The sequence below is a fragment of the Gorilla gorilla genome, chromosome 7, assembly GCF_029281585.2.
Source record: "Gorilla gorilla gorilla isolate KB3781 chromosome 7, NHGRI_mGorGor1-v2.1_pri, whole genome shotgun sequence".
NCBI lineage: Eukaryota > Metazoa > Chordata > Mammalia > Primates > Hominidae > Gorilla > Gorilla gorilla.
In genome coordinates this window covers 104,014,545-104,034,366 of record NC_073231.2, presented here as the reverse complement: position 1 = coordinate 104,034,366, position 19,822 = coordinate 104,014,545, and the positions used below count along the sequence as shown (strand labels likewise).

The following is a 19,822-nucleotide window of genomic DNA, read 5'->3' as shown; positions in this document are numbered from 1 at the left end:
CCTCAGGACCCAAACACCTTCCTCTAGGCCCCACCTCCAGCATTTGGGGATCACATTTCAACATATGATTTGGAGGGGACAGATATCCAAGCTATATCAGCCCTTCTGATCATCAAAGCAACTGAAAGGTCCTCTTGAGTCTTGTCTCTGAGCCATACATGCCCAATTCTACTAACTCTTCCCTATATGCCCCTCACCAGCTCGATCAGAGAGTACAATCCAAAACTGAATTCAATGTTCCAGGGCAAGCCTGAGAGACAAGAATAGAAACTACTGCCTTTGCTATTCTGGCCTCTATTTTTCTACTATTGCAGTTCTTTTATTAGTATGGACCATTTTTTAAAATATGACAGGCATGATAGCATTAAAACTAAAAGTATAAATTTGAAACTCGGTCCAAACCAAAAACAGTTGATTCGAGTATACCATTTCTATATTTGGTACTGGTATGCCCTCATTCATTGGCTTATTTGATGTATTTACCACCTTCTTGATCTTGAGAGTTCATTTCTCAATGTAAAGTTTATGTATTTGGGGGAGTAATTGAGGATTGCCTGTTTCCTAACTGGCACATTTTTTTTTTCATTTTATGGAAAACAATGTGACTGTCAGTGGGTAGTCCTTTAAAGGAATTAATGCATTTTCTGTTTCCCAAAATTGAAACTTAATATTTAAAGAAAATATTCTATCCCATGACATCTAATTTTTTAGTATTTTAAGCTAGTTAATAAATTAAGAAAAGATTGCATATTGATATGTCTTAGAATTATTGGAAAAGGAAAATAGGCCAAAAAGAGACATAGAAATGACATAAGCCTGAGAGTTAATATTAATTGCATAAAGAATATAGTTGCCCTGATCGGAAGATTTTCTGCAGCCTGGGAACATAGCAAGATGTCATCTCTAACAAATTAGGGGGAAAATCAGCCAGGTATGGTGGCACGTACCTGTATTCCCAGCTACTCAGGAGGCTAAGGCAGGAGGATCGCTTGAACCCAGAAGTTCGAGGTTACAGTGGGCTATAGTCACACCACTGCTCTCAAGCCTGGGTGACACAGCAGGACCCCGTCTCTAAAAAAATAAAAGTTAAAAATAAATAAATAAAGATTTTCTAGGAGGACCAACAGGGCTGGGTCTTAATACTCAGCATACAGAGTAATTGATGAGTCGGGGGGATGGCAAGACCTTTTGGGAGTCATAAGAGTCCCCCTGATGTTACTGGTGAGTGGTATGGTGGTGGAGCTTGCCAACTACTTCTCCTCTCTGCCTCCATGAGAAAGCATAGCTTACAATTAAGATGAGACCGTATTTTGCCTACTAATTAGTCAAGTTTTGATTGTTCTTTTTATTGCAATATCCAATGCTGATAAGGCTACAGTATCACAGGCACTCTTATGGGCTAGGTAACATGCCACCACCCTCCTAGAACTGAGTTTTGTAGTTTTTATCAAAAGCCTTAACAATATTTCTACTCTTTGATTCTACAAGTCAACAACAAAAACCCAAATAACCTGATTTTAAAATGGGAAAAGAACTTGAATAGATGTTCTTGAAAAGAAGATACACAAATGGCCAAAAGATGTGAAAAGATGTTCAACACTTCTAATCATAAGGGAAATGCAAATCAAAACCACAATGAGATATAATCTCACACCCAATAGGATGGCTGCTATTAACAAGAGAAAACAACAAATGGTGGTGAGGGTGTGGATCAACTGGAACTTTTGTACACCATTGGTGGGGATGTAAATGGTGCAGCCATTATGGAAAACAGTGTGGCAGTTCCTCAAAAAATTAAAAATGGAATTACCATATGATCTAGTAATTTCACTTCTAGGCAAGAGAATTAAAAGCAAGGTCTTGAAAAGACATTTGTATATGTATGTTCATAGCAGCATTATTCACAATAGACAGAAGGTAGAAGCAACCCAGATGTCCATCAACAGATGAATAAATAAACAAAATGTGGTATATATATACAATGGAATATATTCAGCTTTTAAAAGGAAGGAAATTATAACACATGCTACAACATAGATGAACCCTGAGAACATTATGGTAAGTGAAATAAGCCAGTCACAAAAATAAAAATATTCTATGATTCCACTTATATGCGATATCTAGAGTAGTGAGATTTATGGAAACAAAAGTAGAATGATGGCTGCAGGGAGGAGGAAATGAGTTGTATAATGGGAATAGAATTTTAGTTTTGCAAGATGAAAAAGTTCTGGAAATTGGTTGCAAAACAGTATGAACCTACTTATCACTACTGAACTATACACTGAAAACAAAAGATTGAGATGGTAAATTTTATGTTATGTATATTTTACTACAACGTTTCTAAATTGGGAAAAAAATAGCCAGGTGTGGCAGTGCACACCTTTAGTCCCAGCTACTCAGGAGGTTGAGGCGGTAGGATTGTTTGACCTAGAAGTTCAAGGTTACAGTAAGCTATAATCACGCCACTACTCTCCAGCCTGGGTGACGGAGAAGGACCCTATCTCTAAATAAATAAAAGTTAAAAATAAATAAATAAAGATTTTCTTGGAGGACCAAGAAAATCTCTAGAAACAGAAATTCCACTTCTAAAAAACCCCACAAAAATTCATAAAATACCTGGGAAAATGTGTTGATGAGGCATACCTCATTTTATTGTGCTCTGCAGATATTGCATTTTTTACAAATTGAAGGTTTGTGATAATCCTGCATTGAACAAATCTGTTGGAATCATTTTTCCAACAGCATGTCCTCACTTCATATCTCTGTGTCACGTTTTGGTAATTCTTGCATTATTTCAAGTTTGTTATTATTATATCTGTTATGGTGATCTGTGATCAGTGATCTTTAATGCTACTACCATAATTGTTTTGAGGCACCACAAACTGCATCTGTGTAAGACTGCCAACTTATCAATAAATGTATGTGTTCTGATGCTCCACTGACCAGCTGTTCCCACATCTCTCTCCTTCCCCTTGGGCCTCCTTATTCCCTGAGACACAATAATATTGAAATCTGGCTATATTATTAAATATAATAACCCTACAATGGCCTGTAACTGTTCAGATGAAAGGAAGCATCCCACAATCCTTCCCTTAAGTCAAAAGCTAGAAACGATTAAGCTTAGTGATGAAGGCATGTCAAAAGCCAAGATAGGCTGAAAGGTAGACCTTCTGCACCAAACATTTAGCCAAGCTGTGAATACAAAAGAAAAAAGTTTTTGGGCCGGGCGCAGTGTCTCATGTCTGTAATCCCAGCACTTTGGGAGGCTGAGGCGGGCGGATCACCTGAGGTTGGGAGTTCGAGACCAGCGTGACCAACACAGAGAAAACCTGTCTCTACTAAAAATACAAAATTAGCCGGGCATGGTGGCACATGACTGTAATCCCAGCTACCTGGGAAGCTGAGGCAGGAGAATTGTTTGAACCCAGGAGGCGGAGGTTGCGGTGAGCCAAGATGGCACCATTGCACTCCAGCCTGGGCAACAAGAGTGAATCTCTGTCTCAAAAAAAAAAAAAGAAAAGAAAAAGAAAAAGAAAAAAACTTTTTGAAGGAAATTTAACATGCTACTCCAGTGATCGCATGAATGATAAGAAAGTAAAGCAACCTTATCACTGATATAAAGGAAGTTTGAGTGGTCTGGACAGATCAAACCAGTCACAACATTCCCTTAAGCCAACGCCTAAACCAGAGCAAGGCCGTAACTCTTTTCATTCTATGAAGGCTAAGAGAGGTGAAGAAATGACAGAAGAAAAGTTTGAAGCTATCAGAGGTTGGTTGATGAGGTTTAAGGAAAGAAGCCATCCTCATATCATAAATACAAGATGAAGCAGCAAGTGCTGATGTAAAAGCTGCAGCAAGTTGTCTGGAACATCTAGCTAAGATCATTGATGAAGGTGGCTACACTAAAATACAGATTTTCAATGTAGACAAAACCACCTTCTATTAGAAGAAGACACCATCTAGGACTTTCATGGCTAAAGAGGAGAAGTAAATGTCTGATTTCAAAGCTTCAAAGGACAGGCTGACTCTCTTGTGAGGAATAATGCAGCTGGGCACTTTAATTTGAAGCCAATGCTTATTAACCATTCTGAAAACCGTAGGGCCCTTAAGAATTATGCTAAATCTATTCTGCCTGCACTCTTTAAATGAAACAACTAAGCCTGGATAACAGCACATCTGTTTATGGCATGGGTTACTGAATATTTTAAACCCACTGTTGAGACCTACTGACCAGGAAAAAGATTCCTTTCAAAATATTACTGCTTATTGTCAATGAACCTGATCACCCAAGAGCTCTTGTGGAGATGTACAAAGAGATGAATGTTGTTTTCATGCCTGCTAACACAACATTCATTCTGCAGCCCATGGATCAATGAGTAATTTTGACTTTCAAGTCTTATTATTTAAGAAATACATTTTGTAAGGCTGTAGCTGTCATAGATAATGATTCTGCCGATTGATCTTAGCAAAGTAAATTGAAAACTTTCTGATTTTCTTGATGTCATTAAGAACTTTTGTGATTCATGGGAGGAGGCTAAAATATGCACATTAACAGGAGTTTGGAAGAAGTCTATTCTAACCCTCCTGGATGATTTTGAAAGGTTCAAGACTTCAGAGAAGGCAGTAACTGCAGATGTGATGGAAATAGGAAAAGAACTAGAATTAGAAGTGGAGCCTGAAGATGTGACTGAACTGCTACAACTTCATAATCAGACTTTAATGGATGAGGAGTTGCTTTTTATAAAAGAGCAAACAAAGTGGTTTCTTGAAGTGGAAACTACTCTTGGTGAAGATGCTTGGAACATTGTTGAAATGAAAACAAAGGATTTAGAATATTTCAGTAACTTAGTTGATAAAGCAGCAGCTGTGTTCAAGAAGATTAAGTAGAGATTTTGAAAGAATTTCTACTGCAAGTCAAATGCTGTCAAACAGCATGGCATGCTACAAAGAAATCTTTCATGAAAGAGTTAATCGATGTGGCAAACTTCATTATTGTCTTATCTTAAGAAGTTGCCACAGCCACCCCAACCTTCAGCAACCACCACCCTGATCAATCAACAACCATCAACACTGAGGAAAGTCCCTACAACTAGCAAAAAGATAGGACTCACTCAGGCTCAGATGATCATTAGCATTTTTAGCAATAAAGTATTTTAATTAAGGCATGTACTTTTTTTAGACATAATGCTATTGCACATTTGATAAACTACAGTATAGTGTAAACATAACTTTTATGTACACTGGGAAACCAAAAATTTAGTGTGACTTGCTTTATTGAGAGATTAGCTTTATTGTGATGTGGTCTGGAACCAAACCCACATATCTCCAAGATACACCTGTACGAAGAAGTATATTGCTGCTTTACTGAAGAAAAACAATTGAAAAAAAAAAAGAGAAAAAAGATGTAGAACCAACTTGAAATGCCCTTAAAGAAATGAATATTATGGTATATCAGTTTAAAATAACATGAAAACATTAAAATGATTATAAGGAAGTATGTAATAACCTGGAGTGTGCTTCAGAAAGTTTCATTCATTCAACAAATATTCATTAGAACTGGACATGGCTTCTTCCTGTAAGAAGTTCATTCCCTAGGTAAGGAGATAAGGTGAAGAATGAGAAAGCTCCTTGAGGATAGGTCTCTGTCTTGTCATTTCTCCAAGACCTAGAGCAGTGGCTGACACACAGCAGACGTTCAATAAATATTTGTTGGCTGGCTAGCAAGGATAACACCACACACAAAAAAAATTAATTCCAGGCTACATATAACTTAAAGATATCTTAACAAAAACTCTATGAAAGCTTTGGAACTTTACAGAAGAAATCATTGAGACCAAGTGGGAGAGAAGCAAAGTTCATCAAAGTAGATGATGCATCCTTGTTTACCTTTGGAAGACCAGAAGAAGATGAGAGGGGGCTTGGCAGTGGGAAGTAGAGCTAAGGTAGCACTTCAGCTGCTAGAGTGTGCTTCGGCACTTGAGTCGCCATGTGGCCAGACCAACAGATCACTGGGCATCTCCATGAGTGACAGCATGGGTGGCAGCAGCTGGCCTGAGGTGGACCTGCCATGTCAGAGGCCCCAGAGTCTACCCAGACTCTCAGGCCAGGCTGGCTGACCCCTGACCTAAAACTGCAGGTGGGGAATAGTTGCTAGAGTGTTGTTTTCTTGTATGTTCCAGTTGGGCAATCCTGGGCTGGATGAGAAATTTCTGCTTGCAAATATATGTCAATTATGTTTATTTTATAATAATGATAATTATATCAGATCTACAAATCTATGTTCTTTTTGGAATAATTCAGAATGTGTGGCATGCAAATTTTCTTAAACTAAACTGCTGAATGTGCATTTTAAGGATGACTAAATTTACTTTGAAAAAATAACATATTAACATAATTTTACAAACAATATTTAGCTATTATAAATAACCTTACTTCAAAATCAATTTTGTCTTCTTTTCCTGTGTTACAGGTATCATATTTTATCAGGAATTCCTTGGTGCTGCTTTTCTCACTGTATTTATATATCTTTTTGGGTGAGTAAATGTCTCAGAGGTAAAGCATGTGAAATTCTATTACTTTTACATAGGATTTTCGGCATTGTACCGGAGGTATAGAAAATTGGAAAATAATATAAGAAACATCAGTTTCCTGAGCTCCTAAAAGAAACATATTTTTTAACTTAAGGCCCTAAACAGGGCTCAGTGTCTTTGGCTTTGTGACTTAGGTATATCTCTGCAGTTCTGAAACACTGGGGATTTCCAATTCCAGGCCAAAGACAAGATACATCCACTGGCCCTTGTAGTTACTCCACGACCTTTCTGTACTGTATCAGACCTACTTCGCTCTTGGGAACCCCTAGATTAGATCTAAATTAGAGAATCATGATCCTCTAGGGTCACCCAAAATAAAAGGCCAAGATGGGCAGATCCCTTGCTTTAGTCATGATAATATCAGGTTGGTAGCATCCATTTCTTGTGTTAAGAGTGTGCAGCTTGAGCTCTCCCTAGAGATTTGGTGGGCATCATTGCTAGCATTGCTTGCAAACAGAGAGCAGAACTTTGACAATATATCGCCAGTGTATAGGAGCTTCCATGACTCCATGAGGCACTTCATTAAATGTTTAGCTGCTCCTTGATCTAGTAGTCAGATGATCTTTGTTATGCAAACTTGAGCCTAGGCTATTTTCGGTGTAGGAAGCCATCTATCTTGAAAATTCAATTTCATAAGATAATTGGGCAAGGCCAAACTTCTGAGGTCTGGAAATTATGACTACTCTTATGGCCAAGGAAAACTAGATTTCTTAGAAAATTAAAGAATAAATTATTTTTTCTCTTGTGTCACATGCCAGAAATGGATCTGGGCGTGCATGGGCAGAAAATGAGACAGGATGTCCCAAAGGGTTTTGAGCCTGAGTTAGCCCCCAGATGGTAAAAACCTGGGCCAGAGATCTACTGGAATCTGCCCAAGTCTTGGTTCTGGGTAGAACTATTGGCTGTGCTAATTAAGACAAGCACTAGGAAGCTTACCGTGAGAAACTGGATGAACAAAACCAATGGGATTTATGTCATCATGTAGAATATGGAGCTCAGTTATTTAATACCATGAGTCTGTTTCAGTGTTCTTGTATTCTTTATTAATATTATCCTTACAGGTGTTTTCTGTCATTCCTTGGTGTATTTTTGGTCACAAGAAATCGAGAAAAGGAACATCTGCAACAGTCTTATATTGATTTTGGAAATATTCCTGGTAAAATCATATATTCTTTATAGTGGAAAATTTGATCCTTATAAATGAATAATTATTGGTATTATTTTGGGTGGTAAGTTAATATAAAACATAATTCTTACCCTAAAAAATGTACATTTAATAATGAAACCAAAGGTGCTATTTTCAGTGTAAATGTTACTAATAAATTATTGAATGTCAGTTTTGCACAGAACTGGGGATATAAAAGAACTGACCATGTTTCCTCGATTTGGGTGATTTGGAGGATTTCCTTTTTGGGTTTCCTTAAATTGGAAAAGGGTAGAGAAAAGAGTAGCAATGACTACCAGCAGCAGACCCCTGCCACTTTGACAGCCTTGAAGGAACATCCAAGGACAAAGGGTAGGCAGCTAAGGAGCATGTCTTGGGGGAAGCCTGAGGTGGCCTGTGCACTGTGGTTCAGGACAGTCACCAAAACATGAGTAGTTTCTTCCCCCTTCCTCACCCCGCCTACCCAGAGAGCAAACACTCTTTCCCGTTCTCACTCTCACTGAGAAATAACTCGCCTAGTCATGTAGACAACAAAAGCCAAGTCCAGGACAAAGGAAACTGTCTGCTGTGTCACCTCTTCCCCTGTCCACCCGCCCTCAGCACTCTCCAGCCTTACTGGGGATGTAGGGGGACCTATAGGTTTCCAGGCAGGAGTGGAGATATTCTCACAGCTTTCTCCACCATTCTGTTAGCATCATGCCTGTGAAGCAAAAACTAGGGAAGCCTCATCCCTAAGACTGAGAAATATGGCCCCATGCAATGAATTCTGTGTTCTCTTTGCCATTCGAGCCATCTTATCTGCTGGGAGCAGTCAATGAAAGAATTGGCATCAGTGGCAAAGTGCGTGTGATAGAAGCCTTATATGGTTAGAGGTTCTTTGATAGGAAATAAAGTTTGACTTTTTTTTTTTTTTTGAGATGGAGTCTTGCTCTGTTGCCCAGGCTGGAGTGCAGTGGCACAATCTCAGCTTACTGCAGCCTCCCCCTCCCGGGTTCAAGTGATTCTCGTGTCTCAGCCTCCCAAGTAGGCACCACCATGCCCGGCTAATTTTTCTATTTTTAGCAGAGACAGGTTTTCACCATGTTGGCCAGGCTGGTCTCGAATTCCTGACCTCAAGTGATTCGCCTGCCTCGGCCTCCCAATGTGCTGGGATGATAGGTGTGAGCCACTGCGCCGAGCCTGATTATTTTTAACTCTATTTTTTATTTCACAAAGCCCAGTGCATAGGCTCCGTAGTAGCTTTAGAAGTCACTATCAAAGGCTATTTTTCTATGTTGTTATATGCATTCGACATGGAAAAGAAGACACAACCCCAGAGAGAAAGGCTTGGAGATGAGTGAATGCTTCATGTGAATCTCCAGACTAAACCCACCTGATTTCCATGGCCAGCATGTAGATCCTGTGGGGTGGGGATAGTGGCTCTGACACAGACAACTCGCTATCGCATAGCTAGAGACATGGCGTTTCAAGGGCCTTTTCTTCCTTGATATTCATCTCTTCTCTTTAGAGAGTGCCCACATAGTATAAAAGAGAGGTGATCAAATGTGGCCTAGATTGAGGAGAAATTATTAAGACTTATTTTTCTGTAAGACCTCAAAAGATTCTCTATGATTATTATCTCCACAGGGAAACAAATGTTGGACAAAATACAACCAGATTCGAATAGCTTATCCTACGGAACTTTGCCTGATGGAAGTGACTCAACAAAGAGCCAAAGTGGAGAGAAGAAAGAGGTCTAAGTGCTGAGAGGGACGGCTGTTGGCCTGTTACTCGATACCACCTTTTTAAAAAATTGCACATGTTCAATTTGTGTCAGCAGCTCTTTTATAAGCTGACATGTGCTAGCATTCATTTCAGTCCTTTCCCCCACCTCAGCGTCTATGGACAATCGGGAACTTCCTAAGCTCTGACAGTCTAATATTTCCATGGAATGTGATTTGGAGTGTTCCCCACAGCCTGGACCTCTCCCTAGTGATTATCTAGCCAGCTACACCTTACTCAGAGCCCGGCTGCTCTAGCAGGAATGTTGCACAGAAACATACATTTGCGGTTTGGCCACAGGTCGCATGGGTGGCTTCCCCCACGGGTAGTGTCAGTTGCTTCACTTTAAAAAGTCACTTCAGCCCCACAACCTCACTCCCAAAAGAAAGGTTTGAGAGCGCTCATTTTTTTTCTAAGACACCTTTTATAAGCCTCCCTATAAAAATCTCACCTTTCAAGTCCTAAATTAGAATTGCAAGTCATCTTTTCTGAAAACTAATGCTATCAAAGTCCTCCTTTGAAAATTAAGGGTCTCTTTAAAATTAGAATTTATAAATGGCATTCAGTGATGGTGTACACCAAAATTAAAAGACCTTGACTGGTGGGCTTTTTAAATGTAAGAAAGAGGAAGTTTAAGAAGTAGGACTCTGCTTGTTTCAGTAGCCCATATACTAAAACAGGAACAATGCAGAGAAGATTAGCACAGCCCCCGCACAAGGCTGACACATAAATTCATGAAGGATTAGAGACAAAAAGTAGGACTAATGTTTGTTTATTTTTTAATAAAAATATAGAACGGTGATGTTTTCTTCAGCTGTATGATTCTATCATACTTGAAACTGAAGAAAAATTTAATATCCTATGTCTTTTTTATAGCTCTCATAATTTATCAAGTGGATTTATATGTCTTATTCTCCATATAAGTCTAAAAAATCACATTTAAATTCTTAGTGACAGTTTCACTACACATCATTTCTTCCCAAAGTCATTATCTCAAGCTTTGTAAATTCTTCTAGATAAAAGGAGAGTTGTGATTAGAGAACTGAATTTCAGCCACTTAAATCTGTAGACATAGAAAACAACCCAGTGGTCAAACCTGAGCTTCAAGAGGAAGCCCAAGTCCTCCTGTTTCCTGAATGGCTTTTCCACTCCAATTCATCACATATCTGCTAAGACACATTTGCAGGTAGAATCCATAATAATATCTGTTATTTATGATCTACCTAATATTTAAAGGAGAAGAAAAGAGGTAGCCTTCGTTGTAGCCAACATCCAACAATAAGTCCCACCCTTACTGACATTTCAAAGCCTTCAGATCACTTCTGACATGTCTGTCCAACATCATTCCAATCAATAGTCTTGCATTTAAATAGGTCGTTTAACTCGGTGGTATTGAGACTGTAACCTTAATGGCTCAGGTCTTTTAGCTTTGTTCTTTGTCATAATCTGCACTCCTGGCCAGACTGACCAAACCTGGCTGCAAAGGAAAGAGATTTGAATTGATCACCAATGTATGAAAAATACAGAACCCATGTCTGGCTCCTAAACTCCTGGTAATAATTCCCGCCATTATAGCAAGTGTCCCATGCATTCAGATAAAGCAGTCATAATTTATGGCATATTTTACCGAATTGGTCCAGTATATTGGTACTACAAGGCTCAGCCAAGAAATGTATCTGGTGCCTTAAACTACAGATTTCTGGTGACTCTTAAAACTGGTTTCAAAGATTGAGAAAACAATTAGATTGAAGACTTTTGCTTCAAGTAGACCTGCATTCATAGCTAGAGTGCATGAGCTTTTCAGCACTGTAGAATTTCACACAGGCACAAGCATAACACCAGTACTCTAGCAGCCACCAACAGTTGCATCTATTAAACGTTTTGAGAAATGACATTGACTTATGCACATTTAAGCAATCAACAATGTTCTAGAAGTCCAGGTAACATATAAAATATATTCAGACCTAGTTTTACTTTCCATATTGTTGCTCCAAAGTAAGGTAAATAGGAGTTTTAGTTGTACTGGCTTGTAAGATTTTTTAAATTACACAGTGCATGACAACAACTAAAGCCAACTCAGTCCTTCTCTTGGCATTGTGAGTTGAGGACCTTTAGCCAACTGTTAGCTCATCTGACTATTTGTCTAGACCAAGGGTCGACAAAGTTTTCAGTAAAGACCCACAGAGTACATATTTTGGAGTTTGTGTTGTCTGTCCCAACTGACAGACATGGTGCAACTACCCAACTCTGCCATTGTAGCACTAAAGCAGCCATAGACAAGATGTAAACAGAAGAGCATGGCTGTGTTCCAGTAAAACTTTATTTACAGGCCAGGCATGGTGGCTCATGCCTGTAATCCCAGCACTCTGGGAGGCTGAGGCTGACAGATCATCTGAGGTTAGGAGTTTGGGACCAGCCTGGTCAACATAGTGAAACCCCATCTCTACTAAAAGTACAAAAATTAGCCAGGCGTGACGGTGGGTGCCTGGAGTCCCAGCTACCTGGGAGGCTGAGGCAGGAGAATCGCTTGAACCCGGGAGGTGGAGGTTGCAGTGAGCCAAGATCATGCCATTGCACTCCAGCCTGGGTGATAGAGTAAGACTGTCTCAAAAACAAACAAACAAACAAACAAACAAAAAACAAGTGGCCAGTCTGTGAGCTATAGTTCCCAATACCTGGTCTAGACTCTTCTGCCCTTGCTCTGCAGCTGCTTTCCTGTTGATTGGGCATTCAGGGAAGGAGTTTAAAAAGTGACACTCATGGCTCATGACAAATGAGATACTTTGGGAGTGTGGAAACATAGCTTGATATTTGCCTTCAGAAATTTTTGCTTATATAAGTTCTAAATGGAAGTGATAAGTTCATTCTTAGGGTCCAAGTTGAAAGGCAGTGGTTCTTTTGTGAACTAACTACATTCGAAAAGCCTCTCCAATTCCACATTCCAAGTCTATAACAGCTTTGGAAATGAGTAACAATGACCTCTCATGTAGTAGATTAAAGCAGAGGCCTTTGCCATATGATTGTTTTTTGGCTTAAATGTTTGCTTGCCCTGTAACTGTAATACGTTGGTTACCAGAATCACTTGAAAACAAATACAATAAAAAAATTTCTCAAGCAGTGACCCAGAATGTATTCTTCCCCCTCTTCAATACCCCACACACTCCTAGAGATTCTGTTCTGTGGCAATGTAAGAAAGAGAAAGGCAGATTTCATAGATGAGTACAATTTCAGTGCTATGAAAGAGTAATGGTGGTAATGTGTAAGTTTGGCTCCAAAGGACGCAGGTGTAATGGTGGACATGACTCAAAGAGATAGAAATGTCGAGCCAAGTTCCCTAAGCCAAGCACCCTCTTTGTGCTCCTGTTTCCAAGCATGCAACTCATCCAGGAATGGTGAGTGTACACACTCAGCCATGCTGAAGGCTGCCTCAGTGCTTGCCAATTTAACAGTGATATGATGGACATAAATATAGCAGTTACTAACATGAACCTTCCCAACACTCTTCCAGACTGCTTTACTTAAACTCTGTGGCTGGTTATAGAGGCAGTCTTTGCACTGGGCGGCTGCAAGGCTAATGCACATGTTTGGCACCAGTGAATGTGAGTCCTTTAGTGAGGTTGCTAGATAAACACCACACATTTTGAACTATTAGAATAAAATCTCAAAATTGAACCCAACGTGATTGTATGGGGAATTTAGAGGCTGCTTCTAATCGTTAGACTCATCAACAGTCTGGCTCTTGTTATGACCATCTTGAAGTAAAAAAATAAAATAAAATTCCACACATACACAGTTTCCATGCAAATATAGACCAGCCTTGAGCTATTAAACCTAGCATTTTAGCAATTGTGGTAAATGCAGGGAAGAGCCTTCCCACCCAGGAATTTTTGAGTCTGTTCCCTTTCTCACCAGCCTCAGGGCACCACACAACATGATGTCCTGTGCCAGAAGAGCAAATCAGTTACAGGAGCTGTGGCCCATCCAAGGAAGCTTTTTTTTTTTTCCTGAGAGGGAGGAAACTCCTCATTTAATGTTGGTCCTTATTGAGAGTTAATGAGTCCCAACCACAATGTAAAAGAGAAATATCAATCCCAATATCAAATAAATGTGGTGTTTTGGGGTGCACCCTGCTGGGCCAGGTGCTGCCAAGAGTTTCATGGAGTTCCAGACAAGATGTAAGATAGTCTCCATGTTCCAGGAAAGAATCTCCTTCCCAGGGAGCTGACAAGTGCATAGCCAAGAAAGAGCCCTCCATTCCTCGTAGGACCAGCAAGCATGGACCGAAGCCACTTTGCACATTTGAGTTGCTGCTATCCAAACATGAACAAATCCATCCAGTGTGCACGCATCCCACTTTCAAGCCTTTCCCTCATGGTTCTAATTTGAAAACCAACCTCAGAAATGTTCTGAGGCTTGGGCTCTACTCCCTCTATCCAAAGCACCTCACCTAAACCTTCTAAACACTGTGCATGAACAAGGAGATGAATCAACTCAAGAACTCTTGACCCAGGGACTCAAAGCCTGGGTTATTTGCCTGATTATAGACTACTAGCTCAATTACCACATGACTCAATCTTAGCAAATGTTCATTAATTCACTCAAGCATAATTGATCACCTACAATTTTCAATGTAACATGCATTTTTTTAATAGACTTTATTTTGTAGAGTAGCTTTAGGTCACAGCAAAATTGAGCAGAAGGTACAGAGAATTGCCATCTGCTTCCTGCCCCTTCACATGCACAGCCTCTCCTATTAGCAACATCCCCCACCAGAGTGGTACATTTGTTACAATCAATGAGCCTACATTGGCACATCATTATCACCCAAACTCCCTAGTTTATGTTAGGGTTCACTTTTGCTGTTATACATTCTACGGGTTTGGACAAGTGTATGGTGACATGTACCCATCATGATAGTATCATACAGATCAGTTTCAAAAACCCTCTGTGCTCTGCCTAGTCATCCCTCCATCCCTGCAGGCCCTGGCAACCACTGATCTTTTTACTGTCTCCAAAGTTTTGCCTTTTCCGGAATGTCATATGTTGAAATCATATAGTATGTAGCTTTTTCAAATTGGCTTCTTTCACTTAGTAACATGGATTTAAGGTTCCTCCATGGCTATTTACACTTAGTTGCCCATTTCTTTTGAGTGCTGAATAGTATTCCATTGCCTGGATGTACCACAGTTTATTCGCCTATTCGTCTACTTGGTTGGACAAGTAGATAAATAGATATCATCTTGGAAGGACATCTTGCAATTGCAAAAAGCTTCCAAGTTTTTGCAATTTAAAGCTATTGGGAATATGATGATGAATTAGACCAGCTCTTTGGGAGTTGTCTGTCTAGTTAGAGAAACCATAGCTATCATTTACTGAGCTCTTACTGCTAATCTTTTACTTGTGTTATTCATTTCATCCTTAAAATTCTCTATTAGAGAGGTCCTGATCCCCACTTTACAGATTAGAAAACCATGATAAGAGGCAGGGCAGGGATTAGGGTAAGTCAAGAGAGGCCCAAGGCACACAATTTAATGAAGCTTATGAAAATCTGACTTGTGGGGTGGTGAGAGGACCCTGAGAGTGAGTGCCTCTTTAAATGTTGTGCCCTAGGTGCCTCACTGTGTCCCAGTCCTGGCAAAAGGAGTTACGTGACTTGACCAGTATCATTCAGCTGGCAAGTGGCGGAGCTGGGATTTGAACCCAGGACATCTAGCTCTGTAACCCACACTCTTAGCACAAGTGGCCAAAGTACCTACACTGTGCAATTGAATGTCAAAAATGCCTTAAGAGACTTAAAGGGCATGGGAGCTTGGAGGAGAGAAAGGTCTAGGGCACAGTCTTCAAAGGGATTCAAGATTGTAGTGGGTTAAATGGTGGCCCCTGAAACAATATGTCCATGTCCTAAACCCTGCAACCTGTGAATGTGACCATATTTGGAAACAAGTTCTTTGCAAAAGAAATTCAGGATCTTGAGATGAAAGCAACCGGGATTACCTGGGTGGCACCTAAATCCATTGACAAGTGTCCTTAGACAGAAAAGGCAAAACACAGAGAGGGCCCTATGAAGATAGAAGCAGAGACTAGAGTCCTGAAATCACAAGCCAAAGCAGACCTAGAGCCATCAGAAACTAGAGGAGACAGGGCAGGACTCTCCCCTAGCGCCTTCCAAGGGAGCACAGCCCTGACTACTCCTTGATTTCAGACTTCTGACTTTAGTGGTGATTTATTGTGGAAACTCTAGGAAACTAAAACAGGGATTGACCTGGTCTTTGAAGTTCATGTAGAATTTGGACATAAGGGGAAGCCCCATGAGCAAAGAAGAAACTGAATAGTTCAAGCCTGGTAAACATCTATAACATGGGGTCACACGAAGAGGAAGGCAACTCAGTAAGGCTAGAAAAGCAAGTAAGAAGGCCCTGAGTGGTCAGCTATAACACAGATTTAAGAGTTCAGGCTTGATTTGAGAGGTAAACGATTGTATTAACTTCATTTCCAGGGATGCAGACTGAACTTAACGAACATAATCAGTATCTTTCCAAAAACTCACCTAGCCATGCACACTGGCAAATAACACTCAAAAACAACAACAATAAAACTCACCTATCAGAATTTAAGGGCCGGGCGTGGTGGCTCACGCCTGTAATCCCAGCATTTTGGGAGGCCGAGGCGTGTGCATCACGAGGTCAGGAGATCGAGACCATCCTGGCTAACACAGTGAAACCCCGTCTCTACTAAAAATACAAAAAATAAGCCGGGCGTGGTGGTGGGCGCCTGTAGTTCCAGCTACTCGGGAGGCTGAGGCAGGAGAGTGGCGTGAACTTGGGAAGCAGAGCTTGCAGTGAGCTGAGCTGGTACCACTGCACTCCAGCCTGGGCGACAGAGTGAGACTCCGTCTGAAAAAAAAAAAAAAAAAAAAAAAATTTAAGGACGTTACTCCACATCTTCCTTAGGCAGTCACTCTCAGTATAAGATGGCATAAAAGATATTCAAGAAATAATGACTGAACTCTACTTTTGCATTTGTGGCTCATCACATCCTACCAGAAATGATCAAGCATAACGAGGCTATGAGCTGAACAGTGACCTCTGAGTTGGCCTCAAGCAAAACAGCTGTCTCCAGAAAAGAATGGGCTGGGCCATCCAGAATCTCACTCTCCAGAACTTGGGTTGAGAGGCATGGAGACAGTCAAGGAGGTAGGAGTGGGAGCTGATACTGGAAGGCTTCCCAGAGAGATATAAAGGTGCAAGGGGACCACAGATGGCCTTGGCAAGCCAAGGTTAATAGTATACAAGGAAGAGTGAATCATGAGAGTAAATGAGCTAAGAGCCAAATCTGTTGGCAGAGACAGGGGAAGTAAGAAAACACTGCAAGGAAAACAAAGACTCTGAGAGAGGTGACAAGGAGAGCAAAGCCCAGGACCTGTTGCAGGTGTATAAAGTTCATGGCACACTTACAGTAACAGCCAACTCCCTCCAGCTGGCTGGAGAGACTCTTCTGAGCCACCAAAGGGCCTGAGTTCCATGGGAGTCATTGGGTTTCCAGAAGACAATAGATAGATCAGGCTGTTGGCACCAGACAGGGAAGGGATGAGTTCATTTGAGAAATACTTCATGAAAACCAGGAGGCCATCATTTCCATTATTCACACTATGGTGCAGGACTGTTCAGTGAGCGTCCATAGTGGCAGGGGACAACCTTCAGATAGAAGATGGAAGAAAGTGGGCCCAAGAAAATGATCAGGAGTCCCTGGTGGATCCCAGGCCTAATCTTAATGAGCAGTATACCCTTATTTTTTAAAGGTATGTAGAGTACTCTCAATGCATGGTCACTGGATGACGGCTGAGGCATCTGCTGAGTGAGTATTTGTGTGTGTGTGTGTGTGTGTGTGTGTGTGTGTGTGTGTGTGTGTGTGTGTGTGTGTGTGTGTGTGTGTTGGGAGTGGGGCGCAATGATGCATAAAAAGACGTTGAGGGAGCAGGGGATGTACTGGGAACCCTTTTCAGTGTGGAGAGAAAGGTCAACTCCCTCAGTCACAGACAGGATAAAAACGGGGAGCACAACAGCAAAAGAGCCCTTTAAACACCTCCTTCCTTGACTCTCTGTCCACCTAGGAATGCAAATCTGAGCAGGTGGCTCTTAGGGCAAAACCAGAGAAATGAACCGGGTCGTGGGAGGAGAGGTGCCTCCAAGTAGCACAGCCCCATCCCCTGGGCTCTCACCACCCCCAAGCTAGGAACTCCTGCACCAGGTTGCGGCTCCGCTGCTGTGCCTTGGAACAGGGTGAGCGCCCCCATGGAGCCTGGTACGCAATGGCCACCTTTCTCCTTTGGCTTGGGGGTCTCGGGGTGGCAACCTGGGACACTGCTGTCCGGGACATGACAGGGCCCACCCTGCTTCTCAGTCGCTAACAGGAAAACAGGATTCTGCAGGGGAGGACAGAAATCTGTCACCCGGGGCACAGGGCTTGCCTTGCTGGCCTTTCCACGGGCCTTCTCTAAAGCAAACCACCTGTTTCCTGCCCAGCATGGGCCTGAGCCTTCCAAGATGTCCGCAGAAAAGAAACGTGTCCAAACCACTGCTGAGGAATGACAGTCTTGGCACTGCCTCCAGTTATATTTGTTGTTCACTAAGGAGTTTTGTGGAATTCAGACTCATTTTCCACTGAAACAAGGGAAAGTAAAGACGGCACCAAATAAAAATAGCTTCCCGGAGTTTCCTGTTTACTCTGTTCTGCAGGCTTCCCACGGCCTGGGGGCTTTACTGGACGTCTGCACAGAAAGACCCTCTCCAAAGAACACCGCAAGTGACGATTTGCTTTCTTCTTCTGTGTTTCTATCTCTCTTCCTTGTGTTCCACGGAAGTTTAGTTTGGGGGTCTGTTGGGTTAACTCCCAAGTCTCCTTTTTCTAGCCCTTTTTAGAGGGAGACAAGGTTGCAGGGTGTTTCTCTGCTTTCCATGGCCCTGTTCTCTCACAAAGTAGAGCCAATTATGTCCGGCCTGCTGGGCCTCAGAAGGAAGATGTAGGAGAAAGAGTAGGTGACACAAATATAAAAGGACTGTGGAGAGAGGGGACCTGGCCAGGCACAGTGGCTCATGCCTATAATCCCAGCACTTTGGGAGGCCAAGGTAGGAGGATCACTTGAGCCAAGGAGTTCCAGACCAGCCTGGGCAACACGGGGAGACCCCGTTTGTGCAAAAAAAAAAATAATAATTAGCCAGGTATGGTGGCACATGTGTGCCTGTGGTCCCAGCTGCTTAGGAGGCTGAGGTGGGAGGATCCCTTAAGCCTGGGAGGTCGAGGCTGCAGAGAGCTATGATCTCGCCACTACACTCCAGCCTGGGCAACAAAGCAAGACCCTGTCTGAAAAAACAAAACACAACAAAAAAAGAGGGGGTTTAGGCCTGGCACAAAGATTTCACATCCTCCTTCAGGATGATGTTCAGGAGAGAACAGAATTGACAGCAAAGACACAGGTGACAAGACAGGAAAAGCTCATCCAACAGAAGAGCAGAGGTGTCCCAGACATCAAGCCTAACGGAGCTGTGTGTGACTCTAAGCTTTTGCTTAAAACCACGGAGACATCAAACATGTTTGGGGAGAGTTCCGTCTGAGGAGCAAGCAGCTCCTGGGTGGGCCAGGAGTGACGGGTCTGTGCTGCAAATTGGTGTTTGGCCCCTGCACACAGCCCACGTGCTGAACATGTTTTTCCGGTCCAAAAACAATGGGAGCAGCCTCACTTTCCCTACTGATTTTTGCACCACAACAATAAAGTTAATAATGGAAAAAACATATCCCATGGCCAGGAACACTCTCAGCGAGCACAGCAGAGTGTTGGATCTACCATCTATCAACAGAAACTGCTGAGAGCAAACCAAAGCCTGTTAACTGATTTTTATGAATGATCGAAACAGCAAAGCAGATTTATTTGATTTCCATCATATAAAAATTGACAGTTACATAAATATATCTCTAAAACTATCAGGATGAAAACTATCCTGTTCTTGACAGGAAGCGAAGTCACAAAAAAAGCTAAACTGACACTGCTATCGGGGGCCTCTTGTGGATTGAATTGGGGCCCCCACCCAAAATAAACATTAAAGTCCTAACCCCCACTATCTCAGAATGTGACATTATTTGGAAATAGAGTCTTTACAGAGGTAAGCAAGTTAAAAATGAGGCCATTAGGGACTGAGCCCTGACCAGTTCAGCTGGTGTCCATAGAAAAAGGGGAAATGTGCTCACAGAGACACACAGAGTGAAGCCAAGGCGAAGACACGGTGAGACACCATCAACAAGCCCAAGGGAC

The 19,822-nt window shown here is 41.7% G+C and overlaps 1 protein-coding gene and 1 non-coding gene across 4 annotated transcripts in view; both read left to right on the top strand.

Moving 5' to 3' along the window:
• The window catches only part of NIPAL2 (NIPA like domain containing 2), a 103,961-nt gene extending 91,324 nt beyond the window's left edge, over positions 1-12,637 (top strand). For 2 of the 3 annotated variants that reach the window (XM_004047356.5, XM_055348070.2), the window contains 3 exons: positions 6,470-6,533; positions 7,652-7,746; positions 9,382-12,637. In XM_004047356.5, the coding sequence (XP_004047404.1) occupies positions 6,470-6,533; positions 7,652-7,746; positions 9,382-9,494 (272 nt within the window). In that variant the 3' untranslated portion in view covers positions 9,495-12,637. The remainder of the gene's footprint in view (positions 1-6,469; positions 6,534-7,651; positions 7,747-9,381) is intronic. The other variant, XM_055348068.2, reaches the window with a different exon arrangement.
• LOC115935656 (U6 spliceosomal RNA) lies at positions 10,166-10,270 on the top strand. The gene has a single exon (XR_004071280.2). It is a non-coding gene; the product is annotated as a U6 spliceosomal RNA (small nuclear RNA).
• Positions 12,638-19,822: the final 7,185 nt, after the last annotated feature.